At 41.0% G+C, this 17,044-nt stretch overlaps 1 protein-coding gene across 2 annotated transcripts in view; it reads right to left on the bottom strand.

The window, feature by feature from the left end:
- Window positions 1-17,044, bottom strand: part of ANO9 (anoctamin 9) — a 56,563-nt gene that overhangs the window by 31,073 nt on the left and 8,446 nt on the right. For both annotated transcript variants that reach the window (XM_083348977.1, XM_083348978.1), the window contains exons 2-8: window positions 16,616-16,672; window positions 7,951-8,067; window positions 7,483-7,634; window positions 6,646-6,698; window positions 4,772-4,830; window positions 4,293-4,375; window positions 533-667 (exon numbers count right to left, since the gene is read on the bottom strand). In XM_083348977.1, the coding sequence (XP_083205103.1) occupies window positions 533-667; window positions 4,293-4,375; window positions 4,772-4,830; window positions 6,646-6,698; window positions 7,483-7,634; window positions 7,951-8,067; window positions 16,616-16,672 (656 nt within the window). The remainder of the gene's footprint in view (window positions 1-532; window positions 668-4,292; window positions 4,376-4,771; window positions 4,831-6,645; window positions 6,699-7,482; window positions 7,635-7,950; window positions 8,068-16,615; window positions 16,673-17,044) is intronic.

Here is a 17,044-nt window from a genome sequence, read left to right as displayed (position 1 = left end):
GGTTAGGACGCTGAGCTTGTCGATCAGAAGGTCAGCAGTTTGGCGGGTCGAATCCCGAGTGCCGTGTAACAGAGTGAGCACCTGTTACTCATCCCAGCTTCTGCCAACCTAGCAGTTTGAAAGCACGTAAAAAATGCAAGTAGAAAAATAGGGACCACTACGGTGGGAAGGTAACAGCGTTCCGTGCACCTTTGGTGTCTAGTCATGCCGGCCACATGACCACGGAGACATCCTCAGACAAGCGCTGGCTCTTCGGCTTTGAAACGGAGATGAGCACCGGCCCCTAGAGACGGAAATGACTAGCACGCATGTGCGGGGGAACGTTTACCTTTACCTTTTATTTTTATTTAGAATCACAGGTCTTCTCCTGACTCAGTACTCAGCTTCCCCAGCTTCAGATGCCTATAAACTGCAGGAACCAATGGCAAAAGACCAACATAGTGGTTTCCCTTTTTAAACTTTCAAAGGTGGCTGCATTCTTCATTTTCATAATCATCTTGCCATATTCTCGCAAGCAAAAAGAGTAACTCACCTGATCTGACCAGCACTGAATCTGATGAAGCCATAAATGAAAATAATACAACCAGGCACAGCAGCTATTAACAGGACGCATGTATACCAGCCCAGCCAAGCATAATAAAGAGCAATTTTCTCCCCAAAATATGTTCTGAAAAAGAAACAATATACCTTAAAAGGATTGTCTAAACAACATAGCTTGTCTTGACATAAATTCTCTAATTCTGCATCTGAAAGAACTTCCACTAGATGAAGACGTTTCCAAGCTAGTACTTTATTTTACAAAAGCTGTCAATGGAAGGTAGTCCCAGGGGGGGGGAACCTAGCAACAGATGGAAACTAATCAAGGAAGGTAGCAACCTGGAACTAAGGAGAAACTTCCTGACAATTAGAACAATTAACCAGTGGAACAACCTGCCTCCAGAAGTGGTGAATGCTCCAACACTGGAAGTTTTTAAGAAGAGACTGGGCAGTCATTTGTCTGAAATGGTATAGGGTTTCCTGCTGAGGAGGGGGTTGGACTAGATGACCTCTAAGGTCCCTTCCAACTTTATTATTATTATTATTCACCAGCCGCGGGCCCAAGGCAGGGGCGGGGGATGGTGGCAGTTATTATTAGGGAGAGTCTTTGTCCATGAGTGGCCACTGTCCCTCAGATAGGCGGGTGTGAGTCTCTCCTTTTGAAGTGGGGTCCTAGAGTTCAGTTGGGCCTACTGATTACGTACCTGTCTCCCAGCTATCATCGGCCCTGCCCAAGCTCCTCGACGTCTTGCCCGGGTTGGCGATTGAGTTCCCCAGGCTTATAGTTCTGGGGAATTTCAATCTGCCCTCTGTGGGTGAGGTGTCTGAGTTGGCCCAGGAGTTCATGGCTTCCATGACGGCCATGGACCTGACTCAAATAATTCAAGACCCGACCCATAACGGAGGGCACACACTCGACCTGGTTTTTATCTCTGGGAAATGGATTAATGATCTGGGTAGGGGGGATTTAACCATCCAACCCGTCATGGTCTGATCATTTTCTTCTCCGGCTAGACTTTCAGTACGCCGCCCCCTGCCACTGGGAGGTGGAACTGACCAGGTGGTTCCGCCCCAGGTGCCTGATGGACCCTGAGAGGTTCCAGACGGAGCTTGGGAGTTTTCCTGCTTCCCTTGCCCATGACTCTGCCGAGGCCCTAGCGGCAGCCTGGGAGAGGGCTGCTGCTGGGGCCTTGGATCGAGTTGTGCCTTTGTGGCCTCTGACCTGGTGCAGATCCTGGGTAGCCCCCTGGTTTACCGAGGGACTCCAGGAGATGAAGCGCCGGAAAAGACACCTAGAGAGCTGTTGGAGGTCCAGCAGATCCAAATCTGATCGAACACGGCTAAGAACGTATCTTAAGTCTTACTTAGTGGCGATGGAAGCGGCAAAGCATGTTTACTTTTCCACTCTCATTGCGTCCACAGATAACCGCCCAGCCGCCCTGTTTAAAGTGACCCGCTCACTGCTTAACCAGGGACCGAGGGATGACCCCTTCAAGTTTGGGCTGAGGAATTTGTACAGTATCTGCAGGACAAAATTGCTCAGATCCGGACTGGTTTGGACTCCGACTGGGCAGAATCCGGTGGAGTGGAGAGGGCAGGTCTTGATCATATCATTTGGGGTGAGTTTGACCCTGTGACTCTGGATGATGTGGACAGGATTATGCGTAAACTGAGTGCTACAACCTGTTTACTGGACCCATGTCCCTCCAGGCTGGTTTCAGCCGCCGGGGAGGTGACAAGGAGCTGGCTCCAGGCAGTTGTCAATGCTTCATTGATAGAGGGTGTCTTCCCTTCCGCCTTAAAAGAGGCGGTGGTGAGGCCCCTCCTCAAGAAGCCTGCTCTGGACCCGGCCTCGTTGAATAACTATCGTCCTGTCTCCAACCTCCGCTTTGTAGCGAAGGTTGTTGAGAGTGTTGTGGCACATCAGTTCCCTCAATTCCTGGATGAAGCGGACTATCTGGACCCGTACCAGTCCGGTTTCAGGCCCGGCTACAGCACGGAAACGGCATTGGTCACACTGGTTGATGATCTCTGGTGGGCCCGGGACAGGGGCTGCTCCTCTGTCCTGGTCCTACTTGACCTCTCAGCAGCTTTTGATACCATCGACCATGGTATCTTGCTGCGACGGCTCGAGGGGTTGGGAGTGAGAGGCACTGTTTTACGGTGGTTCTCCTCCTACCTCTCGGGCCATTCGCAGTTTGTATCGGCAGGGGGGGCAGAGATCTACCCCGAGGCCCCTCTCTTGTGGGGTGCCTCAGGGGTCGGTTCTCTCCCCCCTCCTGTTTAACATGTATATGAAGCTGCTGGGTGAGATCATCCGTGGATTTGGGGTGAGGTATCACCAATATGCGGATGAGACCCAGCTGTTCATCTCCACCCCTAGCCAACCCAGTGATGCCCTTGACGTGATGTCCCGGTGCCTGGAGATGATGCGGGTCTGGATGGGAAGGAACAGGCTCAGGCTTAACCCCTCCAAGACTGAGTGGCTGTGGATACCGGCATCTCGTATGGTTCAACAGGTTCCATCTCTTTTGATGGGGGGGAGGCACTGCCCCCCTCAGAAAGGGCCCGCAACTTGGGTGTCCTCCTGGATTCACGGCTTAATTTGGAAGATCATCTAACAGCCGTGACCAGGGGGGCCTTTGCACAGGTTCGCCTAGTGCGCCAGTTGCGCCCCTTTCTGGACCGAGATGCCCTATGCATGGTTACCTGTGCCCTCGTCACTTCTCGCCTTGATTACTGCAATGCTCTTTACATGGGGCTGCCCTTGAAGTGCACCCGGAAGCTTCAGCTGGTGCAAAATGCGGCCGCACGGGTGCTTATGGGAGTATCTCGATACTCCCATGTTACACCACTCCTCTGCAAACTGCATTGGCTTCTGGTTACCCTCTAGGTGCGATTCAAGGTGCTGGTAATAACCTTTAAAGCCCTACATGGCTTAGGCCCGGGTACTTGCGAGACCACCTGCTGCCATTATCAACCTCCCATCGGCCGGTTTGCTCCCACAGAGTCAGCCTCCTCAGGGTGCCATCAGCCAGGCAATGCCGTCTGGCGACCCCCAGGGGGAGAGCCTTCTCTGTGGGCGTGCCGACCCTCTGGAATGAACTGCCTCCGGAGCTGCGAACAGCCTCTGACCTTCGGTCTTTCCGCTGTGACCTGAAGACTTGGTTATTCCAACAAGCGGGTCTGGACTGACTATGTTTTTTAAATTTGGCTTTTATTGTTAAATTGTCATGTATCTATTACATTTACTGTTTAATTCTTTTTTAAATTTTGTATTCCATGTTTCTTAATTTTTTTGTTGTGAGCTGCCCTGAGTCCTTAGGGAGAAGGACGGCATATAAATTCAATAAATCTAATCTAATCTAATCTATTATTATTATTAGATTGCACTGAACTTTGGTGAAATCCAGTACTAGATTATTAAAATATGTTCAAAAATTGAGCAACACTGGCAAGATCTGTAGCAGGGTTTAATCTTCAGATCAGACAGTGAAATATCAACGAACCATCTCTTCTTCAAGAGAAGCAGATTGTTAACTGAAATGCAGGACATCATTTCAGTTTGTGACAGCATGATCTCAATTCAGAATCAAAAAAGGAATACCATTTAAATCTTATTTAAATGTTCCTTTCCTTTAGATAAGGAAATAGAACACAAAAATCTATATGAATTAACATGGTGATGTTTTTATTGTAGTAATGTCATATATCAAAGCATATTCATCAATGTTTCCAAATCCTCTGTCCCTTACCTGATTTCTCCAATTGGTTGCCTACAGAAGAGATCTCTCCATTGAGCCCAATTCATTTTCAGAAATCCACCCAAATTTTCTCTCTAGACAAAATAATGCAATTAAATATGGTAAAACTGAAAGGTGATATATTCTATAAACAATTTTTCAGCCCTGAGCAATAAACACCTACAAGATGCTGAATAGATAGGTATACAGTATACGGACACAGTTGTCAAACAAAGCTTTTCTTCTACAGGTTATATTAATGCATTGCAACTGTACTTTCTGACATTTATTTTAGCCTCCTCTTCTAATTAAACACTTTCCTTACCACCACCACCATCCCTAATACACAGAGGTAATGTATAATGGTGTATCTCTCTGGATCCAGGAATCAAGGTAAAGACTCAACTCCCTTCCTCAACCTAAGTTCACAACTGCTATTTAATTTAACATCTGTATTCATCAGCTTTAGGTTGGCATTCAGGCTTCCTCACCTCGTGTAAAGGAAATGCAGTTTCAAACACTTTCTTCTTTATCAGGTCACGAAGCTTCTCTAATAGCAGAAGAGAAAGAAGATCAAGACCTTTCTGCCCCCCCCCCAAAAAAGTGCAGTTCTGCCAGAGTATTTCTTTCAAATACAAAGGCTTGCAGGCAAGGGTCTCCTTGAAGCATATGTATCTCAAAGCAGCATGCATATATAGTAGAATGTACATGTCAATTAAGGCTAATTCTTCTCTAGTTTCTGTTACTCATTCATTTTGATAAACATTCTTCCTTCTAGAGCTACAGCAGCACCGTAGCTAAATAAACAATTCACAAAAATAGATTAAACTGAAATACAATACACCAGCCTTTTCTCGGGCAACTACAAGACATCACAACTATCAGATTGTTTGTAGATCGTTTTAACATTTTTAATTTTGGACCTAAACAGCTTGAAATAAAATATTGCCTCCTGGTCATTTGACAGCTAATTCCATGGTAATGATTTGGTTTGCTTGGGATGGCGTAAATTATTTGTCAATTCTCAGGTGATGACAAAAGAAATTACTTTTACCCAAATGGGGCTGTTGAGTCAGCTGCAGGTGTAGCTATGTCTGGAAAAAGCAGACTGGATTACGTGATATGTGCCTCAGTGAGAGAAACTGGATTACTGCAAAACAAACCATTTAAATCTGCCTTTGAAAAAAGCTCAGGAGCTTCCGATGATTTAAAAGACAGTTGGCACCAACTTTAAAAACAGGTTAATATGACCTGCATTCTAGCTTTTGTTTCCTGAATATTCTCAGGTGTAATTAACCTGTCTTCAGTACTAAAGCCCTAAATCAGAGGATGGAGAACCTGCAATCCACAGATGACAAATCATCACTCCTGTTGCCCTCAGTCATTAGTTCTGCTGATTGGGAGGGAGTGATGAGAATTGTGGTCCACAAAAACAGGAAATGTCAGGTAGGGGAAGGTGGCTTCAACAATGAACGCAGGAATTTATTTATTTGATTGATATTCTGTCTTTTGTACAGTTGCTCAGGATGGCATATATAGTGTACCCTCCTCCTGTTTGCTTCAACAGAGGGAGGGAGGGCTGAAAGAGACTGAACTGGCCCAAAATCACTCAGGGAGCTTTCATGGCTAAGGGGGGAACTACAGCCTGGCTCTCCCTGTTCCTAGTGTAATATCTTAACTATTACATCACACTAGCTCCCTAGATAGGTGACCTCTTTGGCGTCTCTTTTTGCCCCAGAACCTCTCTTAAAAATAACCAAACAAGTAAATTTGTGTATATGTGTGTGTGTTTGGTTTCCCCCCTCCTCAGAAACAAAACTGATCCAGGCCCCCTCCACAGGAGCTGCAACAAAGAAATAACACAAGAGAAAGAACATAGGGAGTGATTGGGCTATCAAATCTGCACCACAAAGATTTGAACAATCATTAGATGACAGTCCAAGACTTTTGCACAGTGTACAAAATGTTTCCTGTAATAAAGCACAAGCTATTTCTGAGTGAAACTTGAACCTTGGTCATCCTACAAACATCATCACACTTCCTCCAATCCACCACATTGCAAATACAAATGAAACATTGGGTCCTAACAGCATCAGATTGTTTGTCTGAAGTGACACTCCTAAAAAAAAACAAAGTTTTTTTTCCAGTTCATCACATCATTACTACTCATCAGAAAGATGGGTCAGCTTGCAGGTATGGTTACATGTAATAACGGATGAAGCCTCCCCACAGTGGGGTGTGCCTCACTGTGAACAGTAAAACTGACTGATGTTCAGAGCTGCATTTGCAAAAAGGACACTGCAAAGTGAAAAAGAAATACAAATGAATTATATTTACACTAATAAAGAAAAAGATATTTTCATACCTTTGGTATTTGGAATTTCTGTGTTTTGCAGGATAAAGCTCACAATACGTATCCTAAAACATACAAGAACTGAGAAACAGCAATGCTAGTGTAAACTTTTCAGGGGCAGGAATAAATACAACTGTTGTTGTCCATGATAGAAAAGTATTTTGTTTTCCCTGATATGGAGCTGTTAAGCTGTTAACTTTTATCCTGAAAGCTTTTATCCTTCTATCCCTAACTGTGATCCTACTTTATCCTACTTTATGCCGTTTAGAGAAACAAGAGCAAATAGATCCATTTCTGAGAATTAGGCAAAAGAGGCAATAGCTCACCAGGGCATAGCCAGTGAAGAAGCTGCAGGATTGACCTCCCTACTTCACTGAAATTTTTGGTCTGGTTTGTTTGCTTTGTTTTAAAAAGCATCCAGTTCTTTCTCTGTATCCTACACAGTAATCTATATACTGTAGCTGCTCAGTAGGCACTACAATTAATTTTAGTTTCCACGTACTATCTAGTAAGTGCAAATGCCTTAACAAAAATCTATCACTTAAAGTTATCTTCAAATGAATAGTGTTGATATCTTTGCAGTTTCAAAATGGCTTAAAAAGTCACTCTCCACCAATCCTTACCCCTCAGCTACAATTAGAAGCTTTCAGTTAAAAGCAATATTCTCTGTACCAATCCAAACATTTTTTTCAAAACAATTTTTCCATTAATTTATGACCTCATGACTTGTTAATCACTTGAGCTTCGCTTGAGCACAAACTGTATGCACCAGTTGCCCCCAGTGGTGGCAGATTCTGTAAAGAACTGAGACTGGGACTAAATGGATGGGTGGATGGATGGATACTTTACCTTGTTGACGTGATTGCTGACTGTTGGTAATCTAATTGCTCTGGAAGCAGATCCCCCAATTCATTATCAGGATTATTCAGAAGCCACTGGTATTTTCGGAAGATTCCACTTGGTGCATGAACTCCATAAAAGAGCTTTTGGTCCTGAATTGGCTAACAATTTGATAGAAAAATAAATGATACAAATGTTTATAAGACAACAGTCTAGGAGGAATCCTCAACTCTCATACTTGTGTACTGATGCAAAAGCGTTATGACCATGCTCGAGAAAAAGCCTGTTAGGCAAATTACATCCACTGCATCAAAGCATGAGTTTGTTGTGTTGTCAGTGAGCTACCCAACATCAGCTCCATCCTGAGCAAGGAAAGCTGTGGTCCTCTTGTAAACAAGAGCATGTCAAACCAGCATGTCAGCTTGATATTCAGGAATGTCGGGTCAGCTTTGGAGAGGGAAGGGATGTTAGTCCTACCTTGATAATGAACCCTTTCTTGTGCAGTTCTCCCAGAAACTTCTTTTTCATGCGATCCTTCACACTGTTCCTCTTGTGATCATCACAAACTAGGACAAAGTCCCATTTACTAGGGAACTGGTCAGAGAAAAACAATCAATTGAATCCACTAGTAGAAAATAAATAAGTGGTTTTCCTTGTCTCACAGAAGGAAACAATCATAATACTATAGTCAATATATATGCTGCCCAACCCCCAGAGACTAACTGTGTATGTATAATATATTATGCATACATTGCACATATATAATAAATAAAGTCCCTCTGAGAAAGACAGGTGGTTTCAAAATTTGATGAATAAATAAATAAAATAAAATAAACAAAGAAACAATAATCTAATTTTTCCTTTTTAAATAACACTGGAATGCACCTTCCCTCTAGAATTCAGTCTCCAAAATACTTCCCTAATACTTCTGTTTTGTATTTCTGACCACATGATTTCATTAATCAATTCCACATGTAAAAAAACCCCTATAATTCATTTTCTTTCCAATGTTTATTCATCAACACATCATGCTAAATATAGTTGGCCTTCATCACTCCTTGATGAACAAAGCTAACAGAAACTTAGTAAGTTTATTTATTTATTTATTTATTATTTAAATTTATATACCGCCCTATTCCCGTAGGACTCAGGGCGGTTTACAGGGAAAATTAAAATACATAGTATACAAAATTAAAATCAATTAAAACTATTAATTAAATTACAGTCCCTGAAGTTAAACTAAAACCCAATTAAACTAAATTAAATTAAAACCCCTCAGTCTGGGCCAAACAGCTCGAAGAACCAGGTTTTCAAGTCCTGGCGAAATGAGCGAAGGTCGGGGGCAGTCCTGAGTTTCGTGGGAAGTTGGTTCCATAGGCCGGCGCGCCCACAGAGAACGCCCTTCCCCTGGGAATAACCCGCCGGCATTCCTTAACCGGCGGTACCCTGAGAAGGCCCTCCCTGTGGGAGCGCACAGGACGATGGGAAGTTGATGCCGGCAGCAGGTGTTCCCTTAGATAATCCGGACCCAAGCACCTTGAATCTCACCCGGAGGGCAACCGGAAGCCAATGCAGCTCACGGAGAAGAGGTGTTACACGGGAGTATCGGGAAACTCCCATAACAACTCACGTGGCTGCATTCTGGGAACCAACTTTCAACTTTCTGCTGACTTGATTATGGCTGTTCGCCCTCCAGCAGTCAGTGGTGGGACTAGCCTACTCAGCCTCCAGAGGGTTAGGGTGGGACCACTGGCTGAAGATCAGCCGTAATCAAGTCAGCAGAAAGTTGGAAGTTGCTCCCACTTCTACTAGTTTTTTGCCCTTGGTTATTCTGTTTCTTTGTTTAGGTGAGGAAATACCTCTGAAATGATAACCCAACAGTTCACAGGTTGTCTAGTTTTGTAGCCCATTCTCTCCTTGCAAATCATTTTTCCTTCCATCAGTTTCATACATTGATTCATTGACAGAAACAAGTTCTTCCACAGTTGTTTTTTTTTCCACTTTTTATTTGGAGAAACATGTATTCCTTTGAGCAGGCCACATACTATTCACAGCTTTTCTATCAACATTTCCACTTTTTTTAAAAAAACAACACCTGGCTCTGTCCATTTTTCCATCTTTAGTAAACATCCTACTAAGTTCTTGCAGAAACAACTATTAGTTCTATTTATTTGTGATTCCCTCTCTATGACTTGTGGACTTCAACATCCAGAATTCCTGAGCCAACAGGGCTAGCTCAAAAATTCTGTGAGTTGAAGTCCACAAGTCATAAAAGGCCATTATTCCCCACCCCTGATCTAGAGTATCAGAATGCTACCAGAGGACAAGCGGTGACATATACAGTAACTCCCAAATGTCAGAGCAAGATGTCCTTCTGCCTTGCCCTGGGCCATTGCCACTTTCACTAATGAAGGAAGAAAAAAGAGGCACAGGGTCTGAATTACTGAAGAGCTTATTGCTGACTTGATTTAGATGTTAGTGGGTCAGCTTTTGACTATGCCTCAAAGAAAGAAGAAGCACTATGATTTAAAACATGTTAAAGCAGATTGAATTAGAATACATAATTACAGTCTCACTAGCTTAGAATCAACCAAGCCCTGAGGTTTCCAAACTCGAAAGAAAGAAAAAAAGAGAGAAAGAGAGAAAGAAAGAAAGAAAGAAAGAAAGAAAGAAAGAAAGAAAGAAAGAAAGGAAGGAAGGAAGGAAGGAAGGAAGGAAGGAAGGAAGGAAAGAAGAAAGAAAGAAAGAAAGAAAGAAAGAAAGAAAGAAAGAAAGAAAGAAAGAAAGAAAGAAAGAAAGAAAGAAAGAAAGAAAGATCATCAACCAAACAATAACTTTTTGGGTGGTGTATGAAAATAATCTTGTGAAAATTCAGCGCACTGAATAAGCATACAATGACAACCAATACAAGGAAGAAACTGAAAAAAAAGTGAAAGGAGAATGGAATTATTCTAGAAGATAATATCTAATCAAACAATTTGAATACACATATCCATAACTGATTACATTTCATATAATCAAAATATAATACTTCATTACAATATGTATTCCCATTCAAATTCTAAAGAGTTTCCATGGAATAACTCTCAAAGGAGCGTGTATAGATTACAAGTAAGTCTATTTCTGATGTCAGAAAAGTCATTTCTGTCTAGTTTCCCACCCACCTTCTCGAGATATCTTCATTTCTCCCAAATATCTATATTACTGGTTTCCAATCAGAACCATTTATCAAAGCTTTCTAACTGTCACCTTTCTTATTCTTTCTTCTTTGCTATTCTGCAACTGCAAAATATTTTGAAATGCATTTCTTTTATTGAAGTTTTTTCTCTCTTCATTTTTTCCCCTTCAAAAAAGGCTGCTAGAAAAGATCACTGGAAAGTGAAACATTTCTTCTCCATCCATTTATTTAAATAATCCATCCTTCCATCTGTCTTGTCTCACTTTATTGCTACATTTCTTCTTCCACATGAGGAACCCTAGCTCCTTTCAGAAAAAAAATGAATGTTCTAAAAAAGCTACATCAGTGGTGGTGAACCTATGGCACATGTGCCAGAGGAGGCACTCGGAACCCTCTCTGTGGGCACACACGCCTCACTCTTTGGCTACGTTTTCTCAGGAAAAAGCCATTTCTCAAGCCCCTTTCTAGCCAAAACAAGCCTCTGGAGTGAGCGCTCTGTTTTCAGCTTTGAATTATATCAAATCTGACACCAGAAACAGACTAACATATGACCTGAGTGCTGCATGTGTTGCTCTCAAACTTACAAAGTATAAGCCAAGGTTAGACAAATTATCAGCATGCATAGAACAGCAAAAATCGCGTTAATTGTTCAAAAGCATGCCAAATGCAAACTTTTACCTTTCAGTAAAAAGTTGTTTGTATCATTGAAAGCTTTGTTATTGTGTTTTTCTTTTAAGACAAAAGATGTTAATGTATGAGTTGTTTTTTCTAAACTAAAACCTCAGTATTCAGATTAAATTGTCGTGTTGGCACTTTGTGATAAATAAGTGAGTTTTGGGTTGCAGTTTGGGCATTCGGTCTCTAAAAGGTTCACCATCACTGAGCTACATGATGTTGCTTCTCAACCTTGAGCGTTATATTCCTCCAGATCATATTTTCTTCACTAAAGATTCTTACTGGGAAGGGTATTTAGGAGAGAGACAAAACCTGTAAGATGGTGAACAGAACAACACCACACACATATACAAAAGGGGCAGACTTCCTTAATGCTCCTTCCATCTTGCAGATTTTGAACCCCCCTGCCAGCAGTTCATCCATTCCTAATAATTAGTTCCTCTTTTTCAATGCAAAATAAAATATCAGTAAAATCAGTAAAATATCAGTGCAGCATGAGAATGTCAAGCAAACTAAGCCAACATGATAGTTCAAAATATTTAATGAAGCATTGAATAGATTAATTGAACCTATGCAAGTCCTGCTCATACCTTTTTTAAAATTCAAACAGCCAATACATAGAAATCCCTGAGGAAATGATAAAAATCATTCTGACGTTGTTTTGCTTTATTTTTAAAAATCCAAAAAATACTTAATTTAAAAAATTATTTTTTACGATGATGCTATATTTATTGAAATAGAACATTCAGTATACCATCATTTTTATTGACATTCAGTGGATTTTCTTGTTTATCCAAAAAGTGCAATAATGGTCTCATTTTGATAGATGAACTGCTAAAGAAGAAATAAATATATTATGGATGATGTATAGCACTCAAAGATCCAAGAATTGCCCGTAAGAGTGGAAATTTTTGTCTGACAGCTATTCTTTTTTGGGGGGGAATGTAATATAGTTCTTGCTACATAGGATTTCTTTGCAAAATGTCAAAAAAGTGAACATTCCCTTGATTTTTATAAGAATTAGTGGGTTCACGTATGATCAATTAAGATATGGTACTATATGTAAGTAATTAAAAAGCCTTTATTTAATGGCAAAATACTCTGGTTAGATTTCTTACATTTATGCTGAGGCTTTTCAGCCATTTTTAAAAGCCACAAAGAGTATCAAGCTAAAAAGTAAAGATTTCTGCAGCCAAGCTTGATTCCTAATGGCAATTACATTTGGGTAGTTTTCATAGCAACATTATAAAAATGATTGTCATTTTTTTAAAATAGAAAACTATTATTTAATGGATATCTTAACACTTAGAAGGTTTATGATGTGAGGTTTATTTAGGGATTTTTTTTAAAAATGAAAAATTGGGGAAGTATTTTTTATTTTTATTTTTTTCCCTTGGGTCATAGTATCTTGAGCTAATTCTCTCTGGGGAAAACAAATGAATTTGAATTTTAAAATAATAATTCCAAAGGATACAGTGCTAAATCTAGATGAAACTTATCTGAGGAAGTATTGGTGCTACCAATCAAATGCATTGCATAGATATTGCTTCTTTTCCTCAATATCTTAAGGGAGTTTTCTTGGTAAGGAAAAAATGGAAACATGGATTACCAATTAAGGGTATGTTCCAGCTGGAAGATCAGTGCCCTATAAAATTCTGTGAGTGATTCTCGAAATCTATCCAAGGTTAATGGTAGTGTAAAAATAGCCCATAAATTGGTTCTTTAATCTTGTTTAATCAAGGTACAGGAGAGACAACATCCAGTAATTTCAATATAGCTGAAACTTGAGAAAGAATTAATCACTGCCCGAAGCTATGACCTTTGTGATTTCTGACTTATCTTTAAGATGGAATGTACAGCCATTCAAGGCACAGGTAAAGGTATTTTTCTAAAGCACCAGAAGGCAAGACAAGAAACAATGGATGGAAACTGGAACCTGGAATTAAGGAGAAATTTCCTAACAGTGAGGACAATTAACCAGTGGAACAGCTAGCCTTCAGATGTTCTGGGTGCTTCATTATTGGAGATTTTTAAGAAGAGGCTGGACAGTCACTTGTCTGAAATGATATATGTTCTCCTAATTGAGCAGGGGTTTGGACTAGAACACCTTCAAGGTCCCTTCCAGCTTTATTCTGACTGAATTCTCTATTCTGATTGAATTAAAGATGGTGTTCAGATAGCTGCAGAATTCCAAGTTCTCTAACACAATTGATGTAGCAGACAATGCCTGAACACCCTCATCATTAACAAATCCAGATGAATTCCCTTAGCTCAGGGGTGTCAAACTGCCAGCCCGTGGGCTGGATGTGTCATCTAGAAGCCGCACCCACCCCATTGCCGGCAATGGTGAAAATGCTCCGATATGTTGCACGACGTCACATGACGTCACGAGTTTGACATGTCTGCCTTAGTTCTAAGCCTTTTTATTCTTTTCCACTGAACAAACATTTGGAAATAAACTATGTAAAGATGATCCAGAATCTGATGGTACAATAACTTTTCCCAACCAGGAATAAGTGTGTGTTGTTGTTGTTGTTGTTGTTGTTGTTTGGGGAGGGGAGATGGCAAAACAAAGAAAGAGTTTGAAATTATATCTGATCAGGCTTGTGTCTTCGGAGAAAAAAATCCTGAAAAATGTCCTCATGCATCCCTATGGGAGAGGCAGTTGTAGTGGTCCAGAATGTTAGCAATTGCTCCAGTCTAAAGCCCCATCCCTTGACCCTTCTTTCACATATCCTAAAGTGGAGCATTGGCAATCTGCCCTGTACTTCTCAGTACACACATACACACAAATATATGACCTGAGGTGGTAAATTCTCTGCGAATGGTTGGATGCAGGATTTGATTGTGCCATGTGTCCGAGTATTCATACTTCCTGTAGTTGTGGAAGTTTTATACATGTTTTGTATCTTGAATGCTAAGCTAAGGTTTCTGTTATTTATTGTTTGCCATGTAACTTCCATTGTATGATATGTGTGTAAGTGTTATCTACATTCTGCCGGAGGATAACACCCAGGGGGAGGGCCTTCTCAGTGGGTGCACCTGCCCTTTGGAACCAGCTGCCCGTGGAGCTTAGGACTGCCCCTGACCTTCGGTCATTCCGCCGGGACCTGAAGACCTGGCTCTTTGAGCTTTCCGGCCCAGGCTGAGAGGTTTTTGTTTTTTTTCAGGGATCAAATTTAATTATTTTAACTGTTTTTAACTCTTGTATTGTATTGATGCTTTTAAATACTTTGTAAACCGCCCTGAGTCCTATGGGAAAAGGGCGGTATATAAATTCAATAAACTTAAACTTAAACTTATATTCTACCTTCATTGTCTTCTCTTGTCTACCATCCTTGAATGGGGAAGGGGAAGGAAGGTTTATACTTCTGTGTTTATATCACCCTTGGTTTGATCTCATGATGATTCATTTGCCCCAACAGGGCTGCACTTGTGCATGTGTACGTCTAAGTATCTATAAATTTCCCCTTTGCCAATTAGAAAGTTTCTGTCCTGCTCCTGCACCTGCACAGCCACTTCAGGCACACTGTTCTGCTTCTCAGAGAAGGCTGACACGTCATGAGGCCAGCATAGTTTTGCTTTCTAGAATGAGTGTGCTGGCTTGGTACCTTGTGCAATCTTTCAGGGAAAAGAGCCACACCTAGGAAAGGAGAAACTGAGATTAGATCAGAATGCCTTGGCTGAGGAATTCTGGGAGGAATTCTGGGAGTTGAAGTCCACAAGTCATAACAGGGCCACGTTTGAAGACCCCTGGCCTTGGCTCTGGTTGAGTTGCCTTACTGGTAGCACTCAGGAGAAACTATTGCTGTGAGCATAAAGGACATTGAGGGAGAGCACCAGTGTCTACATTCTGCATTCTAGCAAAGGGGAAGGAACTGCAGCTCCCTCATTTTGCTTGCAGTTCTCCAGAAGTCATGACTTACACTTTGAGAATTCCTAGTTGAGGAGAGGTTTGTCTAGTAAGCCTTGTAAAGATAAGCCATGATATAACCACCCTGCCATTATATAGTGTACAATGTGTAATTCTGGGTTGAATAAGATGTTAACCTTTTTTAAAAGATGGAAATTCTACCAAGTCAGTGCATTCAGACAGTTTGCCTGCTAACCCTCGCATTAACAAATCTTAACACATACTTATTTCTTTCCATTTCCCACATATTTTACTTACAGGGTTAGGTTTAACATCCCTCCCATAACCTGAAGTACCTCCTGGATAAAATTAATGACTATAATCTGAGAATGTGCCAAAAAACCCTGGTTTTACAGGTAGAAAGTAAATCTGAAACAGCAAATTGTAGATTTTTTTGCACATAAGAAAACTGAATACTCCTCAGATCTTCATTAAAGGACTTCCCATGAATACCATCATTCATTGTGTTGTGTACTGGGTTCGTTGCGCAGGAATGGACGAGGCAAGTGAGTTCAGCAAAGACCATGGTTTATTGCTTGCAGGATCTGAACTAGAAAACAGGGCTGCAGATGCAGCAATTTATACCCTGGCCCCTAGGTGGCGGCCAATAGGTTTGAAGCAACCTATTGCCACCCTAGGGGCAACCAACTGGTTGTCTGAGGAGCTGGGAGCCGTTAGCTAGCTTCCCTGCTCAAACAGCCTTCCAGCAATTACCATGTGGTGTTCCCCCAACAAAGCAAGCCCAATACATTACACATTGAATAGCAACTGCCTTGCCTGGGACTGTGGAAAACAATTATGAACAATTACAAAAACAACATTATAAAACGTTAAGAAACAAGTCCAAACAATTAGCATGATAAATTCAACAAAGTGCTGCCCTTTGAAAGTATTGTCCCTCTTTGAGTCCCTAGCAGTGAATTGAATTAAATGACACAGGCATTCCAGTTGAGTAATTTCTATTCAGTTTAAAAACAGTAGCAGCTGTGAAACAAGTGAGGCCAAAATAATTGCATTAGAATATTTTGGATTGATCCCTATCATAACTGCAATTTTTTTTTTAAATGCAATTTGAAATATATACAATCTCCAGTCCAGTCACTCTCTCGGCTCACCTCACCTCACCGAGTTCTTGTTGTAGAGACAATAGGAGGAGGAAGATGTGTTGAATATGTTTGCTACTTTGAATTACTTGTAGTAATAATAAAGGCAGGGAATGAATGAATGAATGAATGAATGAATGAATGAATGAATGAATGAATATGCAGATAAAGAATTAAATCTATGTTTAAGATTAGAATAAAAGTGTTCCTTAGATCCACTTTCAAAATTATTTTTAAAGGCTTCTAAACCAAAGTCGCAGATCTATAACTTACTGGTATCAGTCCTTCATAGTCTTGCGAAGGGGATAAAGGCATCAATGGAATTTCATCCTGGAAAAGATAGCAATGGTCAAAGAAGTTTTTCTTTTATGCTAACCGTATCCATGTCATAGTTTTGTTTTGATGTACAACATTTCCAACCATAATTGCCCACTTTTTTCCTCCCCCCGGCAAAGTTTTACTCCTAGGTATTATATTAAGTCTTCGCTGAGTCTTACTAAGCAGATATCATTGGTTTCATCTCAATAGCCTGATCTACATATTGCATTCAATCATTTAGTTTCACATAATGCATGATACCATAAATCTTGATTTGCAACCACAGCACTAACCTACAAAACTCAGACCAAAGAAACCACACTGTGTGTGATGTAAGAATTCAGCCTACCATATTTGATTGCATCAGAAAGATCTGCTTGTTAG

The sequence above is a fragment of the Vipera ursinii genome (assembly GCF_947247035.1).
Source record: "Vipera ursinii genome assembly, chromosome: 1".
Taxonomy (NCBI): Eukaryota; Metazoa; Chordata; class Lepidosauria; order Squamata; family Viperidae; genus Vipera; species Vipera ursinii.
This window is presented reverse-complemented; position numbering and strand designations above follow the sequence as displayed.